Source organism: Bison bison, unplaced genomic scaffold (genome assembly GCF_000754665.1).
Source record: "Bison bison bison isolate TAMUID 2011002044 unplaced genomic scaffold, Bison_UMD1.0 scf7180017864146, whole genome shotgun sequence".
Taxonomy (NCBI): Eukaryota; Metazoa; Chordata; class Mammalia; order Artiodactyla; family Bovidae; genus Bison; species Bison bison.
The window spans coordinates 6,096,374-6,117,896 of NW_011494718.1; the positions used below are offsets into that span (position 1 = coordinate 6,096,374).

General features: G+C 35.7%; 1 protein-coding gene across 5 annotated transcripts in view; it reads left to right on the plus strand.

Moving 5' to 3' along the window:
* Positions 1-21,523, plus strand: part of LRBA (LPS-responsive vesicle trafficking, beach and anchor containing) — a 758,995-nt gene that overhangs the window by 196,125 nt on the left and 541,347 nt on the right. For all 5 annotated transcript variants that reach the window (XM_010840761.1, XM_010840760.1, XM_010840763.1 and 2 more), the window contains exons 31-32: positions 6,200-6,330; positions 20,416-20,494. In XM_010840761.1, the coding sequence (XP_010839063.1) occupies positions 6,200-6,330; positions 20,416-20,494 (210 nt within the window). The remainder of the gene's footprint in view (positions 1-6,199; positions 6,331-20,415; positions 20,495-21,523) is intronic.

Genomic DNA, 21,523 nt, shown 5'->3' on the forward strand with positions numbered 1-21,523 from the left:
TTAGCGTGAAGAAATCTAGAAGTTTAAAAGATTATGCGTAGTCTTATTGAGGGTATATTGTGGAGAGCATCGTGGTTCAGTTTATTTGAGGGAAAATTGGCAGTTAATTAAAGTTTAAAATATGCAAACTTAATTATATCTCTAGAAGTTTATACAGGTGTATGCAGGTACAAGATGTTTTCTTCCTGTAAGAGGAATTTCATAATTAAGCTAATACCTGTTGAGCTTTTACCCTGTTAAAGTGTTAAAGTGCATTGTTGTAGATAGGCAGGTAGGTGGGTAGACAGATACTGTTTTTGTTCTTACTTTACAGATGAAGAAACTGAAGCATAGGGAATGTAAAAAAGCAGCTTAAGCTCTTGTGCTAATAAGTGGTGGAGCTGAGATTTGAGCCATAGCCAGTGACTCTCTACCCTGTCATTTGGCAGTGCTATGCGAACATGGTTGCAAATGAAGAACTGGTTACATGTGTTGTTTCCTGTGCATATGGTAAATACTCTGCAGCCACTGATGAGAGAGAGAGAAGCACAACACTATGTATTGATGTAAAATGATGTTGAAGATATATTATTAAATGAAAAAGCAGAGTACAGTTTAATTTGGGCTTTAATGGTCTTAAAAAAAAAACAAAACATATATATGTTTCCGTATGTCTCAAAAAGTATATGACAAAGTGCAGTGACTATATTTTGAGGTGTAAATGATTAGGTTTTTGAAAAAATTGACAGTATTTATAAACTTGTTTAAATTTGTATTTGTCTTAGACTAAGTAATGAGAAAAACTTGAGGGTAGGTTTTTATATTTAATGTATATTTCTAATATAATCAAAGTTGTTTCGTTATAAATTCCCCAATTTTCATGTGTTTTGGCATTTATTTCTTTTTAAATAGTGTAAAAATTTTTTGTGCCTTCATGATACCTTCAGTGAGTAGGTTATGAACCTATTCAGGAAACTGCAAAGGGAATACAATTTTAGAGATTTATTAAAATACAAAACAAAGGGGAATTTGGCAATACTATTTTTCAGGAGGCTATTTGGAGCTTACATGTCTGGTATGCACTTAACATATTGTCTGATGGCAAGCAAACTGCTCTGGTTTCCCCCCCTCTTTTTCAAAGCAAGAGACACCTTTTGAAAAACTTTTCATGCAGCTTTAGACCAAAGGAGTATCTTTGAGAATTTCAAAGCATCCCTCTGATCGTGTATTTATCTCTGGAATGCTGTGTCAGAAATCACAACTCTCCTCATATCTTAAGAATTATCAACTTCCAAGCAATAGCTGGAAAGTTTAGAGTAACAGCTCCATGAGTGGAACCTTGCTGATAGGCTGCCAGGTTGTGGGCCTTTGTGGATGGCAAGGTGTTTGTGTTCATTCCCATGCCAAAATTCCTGCTCTTATCTCACTCAGAGATCCTCTCTGGTGATTAGTGGATACCAGGGATTTATCTTGATAAAGTTCAAGGGCTTTGTCTGGCTTTTCAGCTAGATCCTTAGGGACTAAAGTACTTGGCTTAAAATGCTCTTCTCCTTTAGTGAACTATTTGCATGTTAAAGAAAATACCGTTTCTGTGAAAGTTTATGATATTTCAAACTGATACAGTTCTGAAATGGAACTTCTGAACCTTAGTGATCTGGAAGAAAATGTTGCTCTCTTTTTGTTGTTACTCAATAAAAAGAAATCTTCAAAAAAGTCTCCCTAGTTCAGGTAAGAAAAAGAAAAGTCAGCAGTGTTTATACTTTCTATCTGTGGAGGCTAAGGAAAGTTACTTCTTTCTCATTTGTAAAATGGGGCTAATAATATGAAGTGCTTACCTCTTGGGTTGTTAGTATAAATAATCCCCTCATGGTGGTGGTAGTTTGTTGTAAATGTAAGTAACATAATTCATATATGTCCTTGGCATAGTGCTTTACAGATACTAATTATTAAAGTTGGTGAGTATAAAGAAAAAAAGCTATAATATGTGGAATTTTATACTTTAATATTTCGTTATAACTTGAAAGTTTGGAAAAACAGCTTGCATAATTAAAGGACTTATCTGTCTTCTGATTTTTTTATGCCAGAAAGTTTGAAGTGCTTTTTCTTAAAATTGATGGCATATATCAAAAATTCAGTCAAGGATTTCAGTTTATTTTAAGTAGAACCTCAAGCTGTAGGATGAAAATGATGCCATTTTATTAAAATTTTAAGAGAGCCTTTACTAATCCATTTGCTCAGAGGTAAAGAATCTGCTTGTCAAGCAGGAGATACAGCTTTGATCCGTGGGTCGGGAAGATCCCTTGGAGAAGGAAATGGCAACCGACTTCAGTATTCTTGCCTGGAAAATCCCGTGGACAGAGGACCCTGGTGGGCTCCAGTCCATGGGGTCACAAAAGAGCTGGACAGGATTTAGCAACTAAACAACATTCCTAACAGTTTAGAGTCACACTTTATACATGATGAGTATGGCAGCTTAAGTATACCCTGTGTTGAAGCTTTTAGTCTTTTACACAGAAAATTTATAGTAATAAAAACAGTAAAGGGAGTGAAAATATGAAATTTGCCTTCTACTTAATGTCCTTCTAAATGAATCTTTGTGACTGAATTTCTTTGTTTTTATATAGCCCAAAGCTAAAGCATTATTATGTTACTTTCTCAGAGGTGATTTGAAACAATCATTGAATATGGAAATTGATTCATTCTATTTTTCTATTATGTACTAAGGAAATTGCTAAAGAACTCAGTTTTTCTTGAACAGACATATTTTTTGTATTTTAGTAGTAGTACATATGTATTAATAATTTTAAATCTTGGAAATCTTTATTCTCATTGCTTATAGATTATAATATAGAATTATGTTTAAATGTTAATATAATTGTGATGGTTGTACAGTTTTTGAATATTCTAAAAACCATTTAATTTTATACTGTATATAAATAAATTGTATGGAATGTGAATTATATCTCAATAAAACTTAAAGGTCAGTATGAGGAACTGGTTCAAATTAAAGGCCCTTGTTTAGATAAACCTAGAATTGTGGGGCAGTTCTGCCATCTACCTTGACAAATTACTTTTCCTTTTTGAACTTTACTTTTTCAGTTTTTTAAATGAAAGTAATAAGTATGTTAGGATTATTTTGTGAATTGAGTAGTAATTCTTGACATATTATCAGTGCTTAATCTTAGCATTCATTAATGATTTGTTAAGTTTATATGATAGGATCATGTATTATATGTATTTATTAAAGTTTGTATAATTGGATCACGTGAGAACACAAAGAATATAGTGAACATCGCCTTGGCTGTCTGGGGACGCTTAACCTTTGGCAAGGTTTTGAAAGGTGAGAAGGAAGATTGCTGGCAAACAGACTAAGCGGAAGGGATCTTGGTAGAGAAATAGCACGCACAGAGGATTGGAGCTGTGAAATAATGTACATGCTTAGTTCAAGAACCGTAAGAGCGTATTGCAGAAGTCTGTAAGGAATGCTAGTTAAATGTAAATTCATATAGGAAGCCACACTTCAGATGTGTTTGGAATGAGAATGTGTGAAAGATATAGGACAATAAATATTTACTGAACTAAGTTATAGCTGTTATTCATGATTGAAAACATTATTAATGGCCCTTGTTTGAAGGAACAGAAATGAGGTCAGGTTCTTTTGTTATCTTTTATTAACTGTGCCATCTTGGACGAATAGAAATTATGTGTTTTATGGGACATCTGTGGTAAATTTTTTGTTGTTGCTATCTTTTCACCATTTTGTTAAACATACAGAGAAGTTCAAAGTATTGTACAGTGAACATTTAGTGACCTGTCATTGAGATTCTGCAATTAGTCTTTGTTTGTTTACTTCATTGTACAGTTCTCCATATAACCATCTCTGTATCCATCAGTCTTACTTTTTTATGCATTTCAAAGTAAGTTGCAGGCATAAGATCACTTCGGTCTTAAACAGTTAAGGCGCGTAGATCTCTAACCAAAGACCAATACAGTTTTTTAAGGTAAAGTGTACATACTATGATAGGCACAAATCTTAAGTGTTCCATTTTATGAGTTTTGACAAGTTAAACACCTAACCTAAATTTCCAGTCGAGTTGTCCTCAGTCTTGAAAGCTCTTTAACGCTTCTTCCTGGCTAGTGCCTATCCTACCCTCACAGACAATTATTGTTCTATATTGTTTAAACAACAGATTAATTTTGCCTTTTCTAGAGCGTCATGTAGGAAGTTCATGAAGGACTTACATCCTTACATCCTTAAAGGAAATACAAAGTATGTGTTCTTCTGTATAAGGCTTCCTTCACTTAACATAATGCTTTTAAGATTCATACATGTTATGTTAATCAGTAGTTTATTTCTATTACTATTATCCCATTCTATGTGTATACCACCAAATTTTAATTCATTTTTCTGCTTAAAGATTCAGGGCTATTTCCAGTTTTTGGTTGTTATTAGTAAAGCATTTCTTAATGTTATTATATCTATTCTTTATGGACTTAAGTTATGGTGAGGAAATTTATAAGAGTAGAATCGCCGGTACATAGGATAGGCTTATGGCTTAAATTTCAAATATAGAAAAAACGGTTTCCCTTTTCTAAATACTAAATTGTTGCTCCTATCAGTACTTGGCTCTTGTATGAGTAAACTAGATCTTGCTAGTTGTTTCTTTTGTGGTCAAATATCAGAGTAGATCATCCATGTTCGCCCCTCTCCCGTCAAAATAGCTTGTTAGCAAATAAATAGCTACAGATTTTCTTAAACAATAGGCTTGTGAAGTTTTGCCTTCAAGCAGGTAATTCACAAAGAACATTTTGTATTGTTTTGTGAATGTACTACCAGCACACGTGTACACATACACACACAGACACACACACACGTGCACACATGCAGGGGGGTGGTCATCCACTCCCCCTAAAGTCAATAATCTTCACGTGATACAAGCTACCGTGATTTAAGCACAGCATTTTGGATTGAGGGCTCAGGTGGCTGTTGCTTCTATTTTTTAGTGTATAGTTAACATTGGCAGTCACCCTTATAATGATGTGCCACCAGCCACCCCAGTACATTGGCTACGCCATGCCTAGCACAGAGAACTGGATTTAATTGGCGGCAGTGTTTGCTGTCACATGATAGGCACTGAAGTAAAACAGAACCTATTTCACTTCGTGTTATCTCTTTCGATGTAACAAAAGAAACAAAATGTATTTTAAAGTATTGGAATTGTATAATTTTCACTTCTGAATGCATTTATTGGGATCAAGTGTCTAAGTAACTTTATTTCGAAACTGAATAAAGCTGTTAAGGGAATACTTGAAGCTTGCAGTTACAATATTGTCAACAAAAGATGTGATTAAACAAATTGAATGTTGAAGACTTTAGGCTTATGGTTAACACCAGGTAATTAAAAGTAAGCACTGCTGTGGGAGTGCATTATATATCAGCTGTCCTCTTTACCTCATTAACTGTGTTTTTGCATGTTTATGGAGCTAACTTCAATTAAAAGTGCATTTTATGTTATGCCTAATAAGGTCTTTTAGTTACTATTTTGGCATAAAGTATTACCCTTTAATTGAAATTGGTATATCATAAATACCTGTGTTTAAATAATACAGAGATGAACAAATTTGATTAGTTGATATTTTTACATCTAGCTTTTATATGTATGCATTATTTTTTCTTTGTAATATTATCACAAGATAGTCTTTGAGGGTTGAAAAGTAAAAATTTGATTGTATACATGTTTAAAAATTGTTAATGTCTGCATTTTCTTACTTTATAAGATTTCTAAGGTTTTATCATTTCAACTTACTGGTGCTTTAAAATTCTTGTAGAAATCTGTTGAGTTTCCTGCTTTACTTCTGAGGTTAAGAAAAAGTTACTTCTCCACATGAATGCCATATTTCTTTTTTGTATATACCTTTGTTTATATTTTAAGTTGGATAATTAAAGATGATTTTAAATTTAAAGAATGTAGTAAATATAAGTTTAAATGTTAACATGTATTATTATATTTTCATAGAACATTATCTTGATTCTGAAAAGTAAAGAATAAATTAATGTGAATACTATTGAAGTGAGTCCTTGTTGAGAATATTTTCTAAATTGTACATGAAAATAGAGATAATATGGTAGAAAGAAATTGGTTTCCTATTTTGTGTTTTGAAATTTATGTAACTGTGTGATCTTCTATATTTTAAAATCTATTTATTTTCTTTATTACAGAAGTGTCATCGTTGCAACAAAAAAATCAGCAGTCTTACCTTCCACACTTACAGGTATACCTACCAATGCTGTTAGTGTGGTTTCTTCGGTAGATTCAGCTCAAGCCTCAGATGTGGGGGGAGAATCACCTGGTGAGTTTGTTACCAGTGATTACAACCAAAAAGTTCTTAATCTCATTTTAGCAAAGTTTAGGATTGTTGATTAAGTAAAAAGTTTTGTAAGGCATGTTTTAAATGAATATACTGTTGTAGTATGTTGTTGATTATTTAACAATTTTCTGAATAAATTTGAGTAATATGAAATAAGTTAAATCAAGGATTTCAGTACTTTTCCCACTTAAACATAGTAATGTATGATGATTTGGATGCCGCTGATTGGGTGGATGAATGAATGACAGATCTATTAAAATACTTTTTTCCTGTCCCTGCTCTTGAGATGTATATACGTAGAGTTAGTATAAGGAAGTTTTGGTGAAATTTGGTCTTTGAGTCTGGTTGTCAATTGCCAGATGTTCATGTGGTGTCCAGTACTTTGTTCTCTCTTGCATAGTGTCTGACTTAGATACTTGGGAAGGGAATGCTGCCCCCGAGTCATCATTCAGGTGTTAGTCTTGGTAGTTCAGTAACTCTCACTGCAGTTTGATTTTTGTCCCATCTCTCTTTCTATATTCCTTCCAAAGTCTTGGGTGCAAGACCTTAAATCCTAGCTGTTGATTAGAAACTTAGTGATAATACCAGGTGAACTTGAAGACTATGTGATAGTAAAAAGACCAAGTTATTGAGTAGGAAATGACAACCCACTCCAGTATTGTTGCCTGGAAAAGTTTATGCACAGAGGAGCCTGGCAGGCTATAGTCCATGGGTAGCAAGGAGTCAACGCAAATGAGCAGCTGAGCATAGACAAACAAGGGCCCGCCTTAATCCTGGCTGATCGGATCTCAGAGTCCACAATCACAGGTACAAAGATTGTTTTTCTAAATACAGTCCTCTCTGTAGGTTCTGGGGCTTACAACTTGGGCATACCTTTGGGGCTGCTATTAAACCTGCTGCAGTGTATAAGAAAAAAAAAGACCAAGTTAAAACAAGGGGGACATTATTTCATGTAAATAGTATTTTTCTGGGGAGAAGGCAATGGCAACCTACTCCAGTACTCTTGCCTGGAAAATCCCATTGGAGGAGCTTTGTAGGTTGCAGTCCATGGGATCGCTAAGAGTCGGACATTACATGCTGTGTAATAGTAAATATTTGAAGTATGTATATATTTTTCATATATAAAAAGCAAGGAAATGTACACTGAAGCTACATTATTATTCCCATGAATTACTGGAAATTTTGATTTTTGAAATTTTTAATTTTCCAAAAATTTATCCGTAATCCTATATTATTGGGCTTCCCTGGTGGCTTAAAGGGTAAAGCGTCCGCCTGCAATGCAGGAGACCCGGGTTCAATCCCTGAGTCAGGAAGATCCCCTGGAGAAGGAAATGGCACCCCACTCCAGTATTCTTGCCTGGAAAATCCCATGGACGGAGGAGCCTGGGAGGCTGCAGTCCATGGGGTCGCTAAGAGTCAGACACGACTGAGTGACTTCACTTCACATATTATTTTTATACTTAGGAAAGATAGTTGTTGAAGGAAAATGTTTACAAGGAAGCTAAAAGCTTCAATGGTAGTAGGCAGCCTTGTGCTGTCTCATTTTTTGTTTTATTAAAACATTTAAGCAAAGTAATAGATCTTATTTTTTAGATGTTTTAAGTTATAGGAATGGAAGATAGAGAGTTCCTGTGTTATACCTTCTTAGTTTTACCCCCTCTTCATTCCTGTGTCATTAATATCTTGCAATAGTATTGTATATGTATATATTTTTTCATCATTCATTGTCTTAGTGAGAAACTATAAAGGAAAATAAGTATAGTACTCTAGTAGAATTTCCTTCTTCTTTATTGTTCCATTATACTGTGATGTGGTTTTTTTTTTTTTTTTTTTGTATTTTGGAGAAGAAGCAATTTGGTGATCTATTTTGGACCAGTTAAACAAATTTCTGTTCTTTCACCTCTAAAGTTGACTCTTAAAAAGAGTCAACTGTGATTTTTCTAGACCAGCCCTCTGTTGGGAAAAAGGCAGATGTTACTAATATCTATGAAACTTTCTGCCGTCTTTTAAATTCAGTAGTATTAATTTCTTGTAACTTCCTGGACCATATGTAGTAAGTTCAGTATTTTCATCTTACTTTGAATACAGTGCCCTTTAATTTCAGTTTATGGAACAAATTAAATAGGATCTGAGTTTTAAAAATTTGTGCAGTCTTTGTCTGACTTATTTCAATAAAGATAGAAAAAGTGTTAAATAAAAAAAATAAATAATAGTGATACAAGGGAAAGAAAAAATTTCCTGCAGTCTTCAGAAGAGATAAATAGAAAGAAAGCTGATATATGGGTAATATTTAATATAAATAGAAAAAGGCTGAGTTATAGGTAATATTTGATAGAGAGGGGGCCCCCCAGGTGGCACAAGTGGTAAAGAATCCACCTGCCATGACCCCTGTGTCAGGAAGATCCCCTGGTGTAGGAAATGGCAACCCACTCCAGTATTCTTGCCTGGGAAAATCCCGTGGACAGAGCAGCGTGGTGTGCTACAGTCAGTGGGGTTGCAAGGTGAGAACACACACGCTGGTTTGCTATTTAATATAAAAAAGTATGATGGATTTTTTTCTGAAGCCATTTTCCAGTAATCATTATAATATAAAATACTCACCCTGAAGAACCATATGCAGAATTACAGAATAATTTTCTATCTTGAAGACTGTTGTAATTGTTGGATGTTACTGTTGTTCAGTTGCTAAATTGTGTTTGACTCTTTGCAACGCCATGGACTGCAAGCTTCCCTGTTCTTCACCATCTCCCAGAGTTTGCTCAGACTCATGTTCATTGACTTGGTGATGCCATCTGACCATGTCATCCTCTGTTGCCCCCTTCTCATTCTGCCCTCAGTCTCTCCCAGCATCAGGATCTTTTCCAGTGAGTCAGCTCTTCACATCAGGTGGCCAAAGTATTGGAGCTTCAGTATCAATCCTTTAAAGAAATATTTAGGGTTGATTTCCTTTAGGATTGACTGATTTGACCTTCATACAGTCCAAGGGACTCTTGAGAGTCTTCTCCAGCACCACAATTAGACAGCATCAATTCTTCAGTGCTCAGTCTTCTTTATGGTCCAATTCTCTTTGACTGTATGGACGTTTGTTGGCTGATAGATGTCTCTGCTTTTTCATATGCTGTCTTAAGTTTGTCATAACTTTCCTTCCAAGGAGCAAGGGTCTTTTAATTTCATGGGTGCATTCACTGTCCACAGTGATTTTGGAGCCCAAGAAAATAAAACCTGTCACTGCTTCCACTTTTTCCCCTTCTATTTGGCATAAAGTGATGGGAACAGATGTCATGGTGTTTTGAGTGTTGAGTTTTAAGCCAGCTTTTTCACTCTCCTCTTTCATCCTCATCACAAGGCTCTTTAGTTCCTCTTCACTTTCTGCCATTAGGGTGGTATCATCTGGATATATCTGAGCTTATTATTTCTCCCAGCAGGCTTGATTCCAACTTGTGCTTCGTCTATCCTGGTATTCCACATGATGTACTCTGCATAGAAGTTAAACAGATAAATACTTAAGGTGACAATATGTAGCCTTGATGTACTCCTTCCCCAATTTTGAACCAGTCTGTTGTTCCATGTTCAGTTCTAACTGTTGTTTCTTGGCCTTCATACAGATTTTTCAGCAGACAGTTAAGGCGGTCTGATGTCCCCATCTCTTTAAGAACTTTCCACAGTTTGTTGTGCTCCACACAGTCAAAGGCTTTAGTTAGTGAAGCACTCTGCATCCAGGTCGTAATTTACCAGTTTCCCCCCGCTTGTTTAAATTTTGTATAGTTTATGGTGGTAGTATTTCCCAAATAGTTCCCACTGTCTTCAATTTGGAGTAGAATTTGTAGTAGTTTCGTTTTTCTCTCTAGCTCCCATTATTTAAAAAATTAATTCATTCTCTTTTAAGTCATTGTAAGTTGTTTTTATGATGGTGGCCTTTAGTTTTGTCACTTGTTTTGATATCTTTTCCCTCTTCCTTTGTCACTAGGCTCCTGTTGTCACTTAAGTGGTACGATTTTAATTTGTTGCTTCTATTCCATTCCATTGATTGCTGCCATGAATATTATTGCTTTGATAAGAAATCCTGTTTCTGACTCTCCTCAGTCAGTTCAGTTCAGTCACTCAGTCGTGTCCGACTCTTTGCGACCCCATGAATCGCAGCACGCCAGGCCTCCCTGTCCATCACCAACTCCCAGAGTTCACTCATCGAGTCGCTGATGCCATCCCGCCATCTCGTCCTCTGTTGTCCCCTCTCCCCCCGCCCCCAGTCCCTCCCAGCTACAGCCCTGCTTTTCATGCTTTTGCCTACCATACTTCCCTTGTAGTCTGTTCTCTTTTCACCTGGAATCCAATCAAATAAAGAGAGATTTCTGCTGTTAATAATTTTAGTTGATAGATTTTTTTCTTTTTTTTTTTTTGGTAGATCTCTTGATTTAAATTATTTGCCATTAAAAAGTAGGCTATATGCAGTATATTGAATCTTGTTATCCTTCTGATTCAAACAGGATTTTGGGAAAATAATTTGTGGATGAATTGATTGTTATTGTGATTATGTGCTGGGCTGGGCAGTTTATTCTTGTAAATCTGAGCAAGTTAGATAATAGTCTTGGGTTTGATCAGAGAGTATTTTCTTTATTTGAAAGTATAGTTAATATCTGTCCCTGTAGACAATAAACCTTTGTGCCATAGGATGACTTCAGTTCTGAATTTTATAGTGAGTCAGCAACAAAAAATGAACTGTTCATATTCAATAATAGTTTTTGGTTAATAAAAATATGCTTGATAGTAGCTTAGCAAAATGGAAATTTTCTCGGAAGAAATCATGGGACTAGAAAACATAAAACATGAGTTTTGTACCAGAAAAGTTTATTTGGAAATTTTGATATCAGAATGAGATTGCTGTGTTTTATGTGTGGCACAATTAAAGAGAAACTGGGACTGGATCCCAGAAAAAGGATTGGAGCTTGTCAGCTTATGTGAGGTCAGAGCTTTTCTGTTAAAACATTACCTCCAAAATAATTTTGTGAAAAATAAATTTGTAAATAAATTTTAAAGCAGCATACATTATTGAAATGATGATCAGTGTTCAAATTTCAGAGTTTGGTTTGAATAATATTTCTTAGCTCTTGTAGCATTTTATTAGCAAAAATGTTTAATATAATAATGACAGATGTTTCAAAGTAAGTTGTAAAATATTCATCAGAGAACAAAGTATACCCTTTGTGTATGCATATTTGTTTATAAAGAACACTGAAAGAGAAAACAGAGGTTTGTAGAAATATATCAAAATTTATAGATTTTCAGGTTACTCATTAGTAAAGGTTTAATTGCCCAGACTGCATGTTAAGATGCAGTTACTCTTTATTCAAATATCCTGTGGTATTTTTCAAATGTATGTGATTGCAAAGCGTAAATGATTAAAACAGAATTGAAGTAAGCCCAGTGAAGGATCTAAATGAATTGCTCTTAAGTTCTTTAAGTGCTGAGTCTGCTAATTTGCAAAATTCAATAATCATACCTTTATTAGAATATTAGGCTCTGTATTCTTTTTATCAGAGCCATGCATATTATTGATATGAATTAGAATGTTTATTTTTAATGTCGAAAGAAAATACTTGGTTCTTCACTTCATATGATGTTTGACCTAAGAGGCTTATCTTTACTTATTCAATAAAAGTTTCTTTTATTTAATGAAGAGTTTAAACTGGCATGTAGACTGTCCCTCCTTGAATAGGTCTGGAATGGGTGGGGAGGGAGAGAGGGAGAAAAGGAGAGAGGATGCAGTTGAAAAATACAGTGTTTAGGGATTAAATATTGGCATTTGTTTTAATGAGACTTTATTGCAAAGGACATTATTTATGTAGACCCTTAGGGACCTTGAATAAACAATTGGCTATTCTCTGGATAGATGCTAGACAGATGATCTATTTACATTTTCCTTTTTGTTCTTTTGAGTGTCTGGAAAAATGTCAGTTTAAAGGAGACAGTTTATCAGTGTAAGGGTAATGAAAAGATAAGTCAGTAGCATTTCACAGGTTGGAAGTAGCTTTTGAATTTACATGTGTGATCACTTGTTGAAAATATTTTTATTGTTAAATTAGTTTAAAACTAATTTGTCATAAATTTATGACTAATCTGAGCTAAAAAATACAGAATGTATTGGAAGTTACATTTTTATGTCTGGTAGGAATGAAGGACACCTGGTGTGAATTTTGTGTGTTTTTTTCCTTAAAACTGTTGCTGATTGATTCGTTTATCTTTCTCCATAATGTGTCTTCTTGTGATTTAAAAACTTTAGTTAAAGAAAATCCCTTTCTGCTATAGATCACAATAAAAAAATGTAGGTTTGAAAATTGACATTTCTAGGGTAGTATCAAGGAATTATTTTTGTTACTTTTTTTTTTTTTGATCCCTCAATGCTCCTTGTCTTTTGCAAATTTTGATATATATTTCAGCTTATTAAAATCAGATTCAGTTTGGACAGTTAAAGCTAATGTTTTAAACTATTTTGTGAAGCTTGAGACTTTTTACTTGACATTTTCTTGAGACTTTTTACTTCTATTTCTATTTTTAACTAGATTGAACCTTATAATTCCTTTATGTCAACTTCAGAAAAGATCAAGAAAAGATGCCAATTAGTCCTTTTAGGGAAAATGTCCAACATACTCTAAATAAAGATGGTTTTTAAAAACTATCTCTATAAACAGCTCAGAAATATTTCATTAATCACTGGTAGCAGAAGTCAGTGGCCAACCATGATTCAATGATCATATTGCTGTCAGGAATCTAGAAAATCGCAGGTATCATTAACTGGGTGTAATAACAGTGTTAGGTCTTTGAAGGACTTAATGAGCGTTATGTGAGAATAGAAGGATTGGCCCTGACAGAAATAAATATTTTCAATTTCACTTTATCTTGCCTTCCAGTTTGAAATTTTAATTTCAAAATACAAGACTGGAAATCATTTGGCAGTGAAAATATGGGAATTGATACATGTACTTTAAAAATTTAGTATGAAAAAAATGTGTACTTCATTTAAAAATCAATCCTATTCATTAAGATAGATTATATTTAATTTGTTAGTTTTTTATGTAATGATAGCTCGCTCTCTCTTGAGCCGGGTGGCGAGTATGGCAAGAAGGTCAGCAAGAAACTATAATCTTAATAAAAAGAAAAGTCAACTCTAATTATCAATGGAAGGGGAAGAAAATGTGTTGTGGAAAAGAGAGATTCACTCTGGATAAGTTTGTCTTGTAGGAGTATGCTCACTCTGAGAGCTGCTGCTAAGTCGCTTCAGTCATGTCCGACTCTGTGCAATCCCAGAGATGGCAGCCCACCAGGCTCCCCCATCCCTGGGATTCTCCAGGCAAGAACACTGGAGTGGGTTGCCATTTCCTTCTCCAGTGCATGAAAGTGAAAAGTGAAAGTGAAGTCGCTCAGTCATGTCCGACTCCTAGCGACCCGACCCCATGGACTGCAGCCTACCAGACTCCTTTGTCCATGGGATTTTCCAGGCAAGAGTACTGGAGTGGGGTGCCATTGCCTTCTCCACACTCTGAGAGCTAGGCTGGGTAATTATCCAGAGGGTAACTGGGAAGATTGCTGAAGTACTCGCTCTCCAATAAAACAGTCCACATTTCCCAATGCTTCTGTTTGTCTGAGACCTGTAATCAGAACTGCTGATTATTGATCAGATTCTGCCTAAAGACCAATCATGTTTCTCAGAAGGTCACGTTATCCCAGATCTTTGCTGTTTCTTAATTAGTTAAATCTACAAAATCCCTGATTAGAGCCTGGCTTTGTTTATCTATAGCCAGAATTAACTTTGCCTTAGTTGAGTGAGCAAGCTGAATCAAAGTGCCTGGATAAATTGAAGTAATCCAGGAAATCTTGGGAATGGTGTGAGGCAGTGACAGGCTGTGGAGGACAGTGGCTAGATTTACCAAATGTTTTTGGCTCTTTGTTTTTTATACCAATCTGATAAATGAAACTGTTGGCAATCCACTTTTTATAGCAGTGAAATCTGGGATTGGGTTCTAGATTTTTCAAAAGAATTTACCTTTCATCTTAAGTTTGTATGGGGAAATTTGTAAAGGTACTTCATTTTATAAGCTTCATCTCATTTAAGTTACCTGTGCTTAATGTCACATGAATAATCATTGAAAAATTTGGGTGTCTTTTCAGCCTCAAGTACAGACTAAAGGGAAACATGATAACTTCCTTTCAATATTTTAAAGGTGGTCCTAGAATAGAAGAGTAGGAAGGGAAACTGTCACTCATTGTATGTTTACTGTGGTATAGGTTCTAAGTACTTTAATCCTTGAAATAATTCTGTGACATGAGTATCACTGTTAATTTTTTAGATGAGGTAAGTAAAGCACAGAGAGCTTAAGTAACTTTGCCCAAGGTCACACAGTAAGTGACAGAATCCTTTCTGTTTTCCCTGAACTTTTATTCTATAACCTCTTAAGGGTAGCTGTTACCAAACAAACTGACCTTTTATTGATAGAGCTAAGATTCAATTTGAAAATGCTTTGGTTGTGGGTGGCTGATGAGTGGAATCATAAAGAACAAGATTCCAATAAAAATACTCAAAAGATCAGAACAGTCAATTATGTTTCCTGTCAATTGGAAAAAATATATTCAATTTTATTAATAAAGAGGTGGAAATTACTTTTTCTTTCTTTAGGGCAATTGGGCAATTTGACAGTGTATGAAAGTGAAAGTCACTCAGTTGTGTCCAACTCTTTGCGACCCCTTGGACTGTAGCCTTCAAGGCTCCTCTGTCCATGGAATTCTTCAGGCAAGAATACTGGAGTAGGTAGCCTATCCCTTTCTCCAGGGGATCTTCCTGACCCAGAGATCAAATGGGGGTCTTCTGCTTTATAGGTGGATTCTTTACCAGCTGAACTACCAGGGAAGCCAGTGTGTATCAACAATTAAACTTTGGGCTTATTGACTTTACCTAGTTACTTCAAGGATATAAAGGAGTGCGTATAGATTTATATAAGCACATACAAAACATTGTTTATTGTAAAATACTGGGAACAACCAAATGAGTGTCCCTGAATTTGAGTTGATCTGGTATTTCCTCTTGATTAAAATCATTATATTTCTCTGCTAGAACTGTTCTGGGACAGAGAAGGAAAGAATCTGATCATATGGTGCACAATTTTGATTTGTTAAAATGGTTAAAATGCTTGACCGTGACCACTTTCATCACTTGATTAAAGTATAGCTGCCAGGTTTCTATATTGTAGAGTTGTGATTAATAAGTGTTTTGTCGAGATATACTTTGAAATTCTTTAAATATCCTATTTTCCAGATTGTTAATTTTATCAGCAGTCAGTTTTATCAGCATGGCTTCATGGCTTCCTGTTTTATTGGACATATTATAATCAGTTGCTGTTGTTATTTTCATGCTCAGATTGTCTTCATCTTGGTAGGTGCGAGTCCCTTTAAGCTGGCCCCTTTGCCACTGGGACATATCCTGTCATTCCTTGGACATTTCCTTGCCTTCTAGAAAACAAAAGTAGATGTTTCAAGTTCATTTTGTGCTTTTCTTCCACAGATACTAAACCAACTGTTTCTGCTTTGTCTGTATAGTGGGGTATAGTACTCACAAGCCAGGGTGCATACAGTTAGGTGTTAGATGCTCGCAGGTCCTCTCAGGGGTCAGGTTAGGGAGTGTACTATATACATATGTATGTTAATGAGAGTATATGTTTTATATACAGGCATACCTTGGAGACCACTGCAATAAAGTGACTATCACAAAGTGAGTCACATGAATTTTTTGTTTCCCAGTGCATATAAAAGTTATTTACACTATCCTGTAGCATTATGTCTAAAAATACCATGTGTATACCTTAACTTAAAAATAACTTATTATTAAAAATGCTAACCATAACTGAAGCCTTCAGTCATAATGCTGCTGCTAAGTCACTTCAGTTGTGTCTGACTCTGTACGACCTCCTAGACGGCAGCCCACCAGGCTCCCCCATCCCTGGGATTCTCCAGGCAAGAACACTGGAGTGGGTTGCCATTTCTTTCTCCAATGTGTGGAAGTGAAAAGTGAAAGTAAAGTCGCTCAGTCGTGTCCGACTCTTCGAGACCCCATGGACTGCAGCCCACCAGGCTCCTCTGTCCTTGGGATTTTCCAGGCAAGAGTGCTGGAGTGGGGTGCCATTGCCTTCTCCATCAGTCATAATAGTTTTACAATAATAACATCAAAGATCACTGATCACAGCTCACCATAATAAATATAATAATAAAAAGGAAAAGTTTGAAATATGAGAAGCACCAAAATGTGGATGTTTAGATGTGATGTGAGCAAGTATCATTGGAAAAATGGTGTCCATACACTTGCTTGATGCAGAGTTGCCACAGATCTTCAATTTGTAAAATAATGCATTTATTGTGCTTCACTTTATTGTGGTTTTCAGATACAGTGTGGTTTAGAAATTTTTCTGAAAATTAAAAAAAAATTTTTTTAACAGATTGAAAGTATGTTGTAACTCTATGATGTCAAATGGATTTTTATGCACTGGGAAACCAAAAAATTTGTGTGACTTGCTTTGTTGTGATATTTACTTTATTGCCGTGGTATGGAATTGAACCCAAAATATCTCCAAGGTATACGTGTCCTCAGATGATATGCTTATATTTTACAAGTGTTTCTCCTCTAGTTTATATAATCTTGAGGTTGTAGATTGTCAAAACAGTGAATTCAGAGAGTTACTGCATTCCCCCTTCTTTAGTCATTTACCAAATTACAGACTCAATTCTGTTGCTTTCCTGATTTTATCCAGTTTTCTCACAATTAGGTCTCAACTTCTAGTTCACTACTTGTTAAGATACCTTTGTAAAATTCATTGATTTAAGAGATGTTATCATGTGGGAGAATGTGCATCTTACCAAGATGAAATAGATTGTTATGAAATTATGGAAAGTAATTCTTACTTAGAGATTTCTTTAATTCTGTTTCTTTTAAATTTTGTTATGGAAAATAATTCTTACTTAGAGATTTCTTAAATTCTGTTTCTTTTAAAATGAGCCCATGATTCCTATCTTTTCTCTGATGACTTTGTCTAAAGTCTGTATCAGTGTCCTCCAATCAAGATCCTAGTAATAAACCTTTGTTTGAATAAATTAATTCAGTGAGGGAGAATGTAGACAATGAGGAAACTTGGGACATCTCCGGGAAAATGATTTATTAAAGGATTTGAGTTTGTATGTAAGTGTAGAGAACAGAGTCCGGAAGAATATGTTTCCAAACTGCGGCTAGTGGCTACCTTTGGAAAAGGACTGGGACTAGGAGGGCTTGTACAGAACGTTTCTGAATTTAAAAATCAGGATGTATCCATGCATTGGGTAAATAAAATAATTGGAAAAAAAATGATAATTTGAGGTCAGGGTTATGGAAGTGGGCCTTTCTTCTGCATTAGGTACTGTCAGGAAGCATGGGTAATTCTATGATTTTAGATAACCTAATTAGGTCTTATCTAGAATCATGGAAGACTTGACAGAGCCTAAAACTCTAATTAGTAAAGAAATAGCAGTCTTTCATATTAGAATTCGGGATGTTTGACCATCTTTGTTATTTGCCTGGAGTTCATGTTTTGGTCTTTTGGGACATGATTATGGAGTGGTATTTTATGTTGGTTCATCATAGTCATGGCATGGCATTGTTTGATGTTGCTGTTTTATGAAATTGTTCATAGTCAGCAAAAGAAGACCATGACCTAGTTGTAGGTTCTAAAGCCAGCCCGTAACCACCGCAGGGCCTAGTTGGCATTACAGCCAGCTCCCCAATGCCAAAGAGGCTGATTTTCTACCTTCTCACCTATTTCTACCATCTTTCTTTCTGCATGCTAGATGGAAATTTCTTCTATTTCTCGCTTATCTTTCTGTCCACACCATTTTGTCTACTTTAGGTGTTTCTAGTGTGCCCACGCCTGAAGTTTTAAGAATGGATCAAAAGCAGCAGACCTCTGATAGTGCATCCTAATAGATTGCAGAATTCTTCAAGCCTCTCTTCCCTCCTTGTGTGTAAGCTTTGCATCTTTGTTTCATTTGCTTCAGTATGTCAGCTGCCTTTCTTGGTCTGTCCCTCTATAGAATTGTGATGGGATTTCAGTCTGCTCTAATACTAACTTGGCGTCCTTTGAAGACACTGTTTCTAGAAATGGAAATTTCACTTCCTGGGCTGCCAATGCAAGCAAAATATGTGCGTCTCCTGCACGCGTCCCCTCCGTGCTGTTAGGATGCCCTCCCGGTGGAGTCCCAGGGACTCTTGTGACCCTTGTGTTGGAGAGTGGCATTGAACACTGCGCTTGTCCTCTCTCCTCTTCTTTCACCCTGTTATCAATCTTAGGAAATGACCCTTCTGTTTCTTCAGGTTTTCTTCCTAGCTTAAATTAAATGCTTTTCTGTCTCATGTATTCTGATTCTTAAATGGGAACTTTATTTTTCCTCTACTTTTGTGAACTTTTTAGAACTCTTCAAGCCTCAGTAAATTACCATCCAAATTAGTCTTCTGGACTTTTTCAAACTTCCTATATCATGTATTGTCCATTCTTTGACTTTGTCAGAGTTGATTTCCTGGTATTTATTTTTCTCTTGCCAAGTAAAATTTATTAGCACAGTTATTTTTGTAAAACATAAAGAAGTTAGCTCTGTGTAGGGCAGGATATTGTGAACAGTTTGTACTCTAAGAGGGTGAGTTGGCCATTGAACAATACAGATAAACAAAAATAAGGATATCTGGGAGTGTTCATTGGAGAGCACAATTAGATCACATGATCGAAATTAACTTTATATAGTAGTTTGAACAAAGATAGGGACATAAAATTACAGAAAATGGAGAGGAAATTTATACCATATGGGAAGAATGACCTACTAAAATCTGGGAGATGGTTTGATTAAGGGAATGATTTTTGCAACTATAAGTTGAGAACCTTCTATTGTGTTACTTTAGGTGTTTGAGAGAGATGAATGAAAAAGATGAGATCTCTGCTTTCAAAAAGATTAGTATACGAGGGAAAAGGACATTTAAAAAATCAGTTGAAATATAGTATGACAAATACAACATCAGGTTATGTCCTAATTACAGGGAGGACACCCAGGAGCGAGTCTATGCTCTGTTGCCATCACTTAAGAAAGATTTCTCAGTTGATCATTGCATAATGTTTGCTGAACTAGACTCAGAAGCGTTTAAAGTATAGAGCAGAAGTTATTTAGTGACTGCATACAGTTGTCATGGTAATGAGGCATACCTATTTAAGCTAAATTTGGAATTAGTAGTTTCTCCTTTATGCTTCAGTTTTAAGAAGTTTCTACTTGGGTATGTCCGTTGCTATTTGATGTTGAACTGAATGAATCATGATCCCAATTGAGTGATTCAGAATTTTCTGTTACTTCTTCAGCTGATGGTTTTAAAGACTCTTTTATGTGAGAATTATATATTAAATGATTCAAGAAAAACCTTGTTAATTGGTAGATTTTAATGTTATCCAAATTATGTTGTTGTTTAGTCTGTAAGTCATGTCTAGTTCTGTTATAACATCATGGATTGTAGCCTGCCAGGATCCTCTGTCCATGGGATTTCCCAGGCAAGAATACTGGAGAGTGTTGCTGTTTCCTTCTCCAAGGGATCTTCCCTACCCAGGGATCAAACCCACATCTCCAGCATTGCAGGCAGATTCTTTACCAAGGAGACACGAGGGAAGTCCCATCAAATTATAATAGGCATTAAAAATGTATGGGTGTGTGCATGCTCAGTCATGTTGGACTCTTTGCGACCCCATGGACTGTAGCCCTCCAGACTCGTTTGTCCATGAGATTTTCCAGGCAAGAATACTGGAGTGGGTTGCCATTTCCTACTCCAGGGATCTTCCTGATGCAGGGATTGAACCTGCATCTCTTGTGTCTCCTGCATTGGCAGGCAGGTTCTTTACTAACTGTGCTGTCTGGCAAAATGCACCGGGAAAAATGCAATATAGTATTTTTTTTTTTGTGATTTGGTATCAAGATACCTTTTTTGTTTGAATTCTTGTTCATCCCATAAATGATTATTTTCTCTTATAGGTGGTAGATCATCTAATGCAAAATTACCTGCAGTTCCAACAGTTGGTTCAGTTCCACAAGACCAAGTTTCAAATATGAGGTATTCAAGCTATTAATTTGGATATTTGTGATTTATTCCTTTTGATAACTCTTAAAATATCTAGCTATAATTTTTTTTAAAAATTACTTTTTAAAAAAAGATGACATTTAGAGGCTTGGGAATATTTTAGAATTTCTTTTCTGAAAGAAGATGAAGTGTAAAAGATTCCTGAGAATTAGCTATTTGGGATCAATAAATGCTGAAGGATAACAAATATTTAATTTCACAGGTAGTTAGTAACTAATGGCTTACATTTCATATGATTGTAGATTGAACATTTGGAATTCATTGTTCTTCTTCCCTAGAAATGCTGAAATAAGTTTATGTTGATATTGAATTATAGGTAGATTTTTACTGTCCGTTATCTTGTCTAGTTAGGAATATGTGTTTCAAGTTCTAATTTAGAAGGCTGTGAATGTATTTCACCACTAGAGCCTTTGTGGCTAGAGTCCTTGATATATGCCTTACCACAATTGGAAAATGCATAGCATTTTACAAATAAAGGTACTTGGGTGCTACAAGTGTAGGCTCATAGTTATGATATCATCCAGGGATAAGAGGCTCCATGAGATCAATAGAGAGAAATAGTATTATGTGGAACACCTGGGAAGAGGTGGTTGTTGACCACAGAAGTTTCCAGCAGCTTACCTGCTGATATCTCAGTAGCATCTCTTGTTGCCAGTATAAATAGGAGTACTCTTTGTAGGAACAGTAAATACGTAGTGACTATGTGTATACATGTTTGGTTCATAGTTAGAAAATGAAATACCTGAAATGCAGGGAACTTTTTTTTTTTTAACTCATTCAGTTCAGTCGCTCAGTCATGTCTGACTCTTTGCGACCCCATAAACTGCAGCACACCAGGCCTCCCTGTCCATCACCAATTCCCGGAGTTCACCCAAACTCACGTTCATCGAGTCGGTGATGCCATCCAACCATCTCATCCTCTGTCATCCCCTTCTCCTCCTGCCCTCAATCTTTCCCAGCATCAGGGTCTTTTCAAATGAGTCAGCTCTTCCCATCAGATGG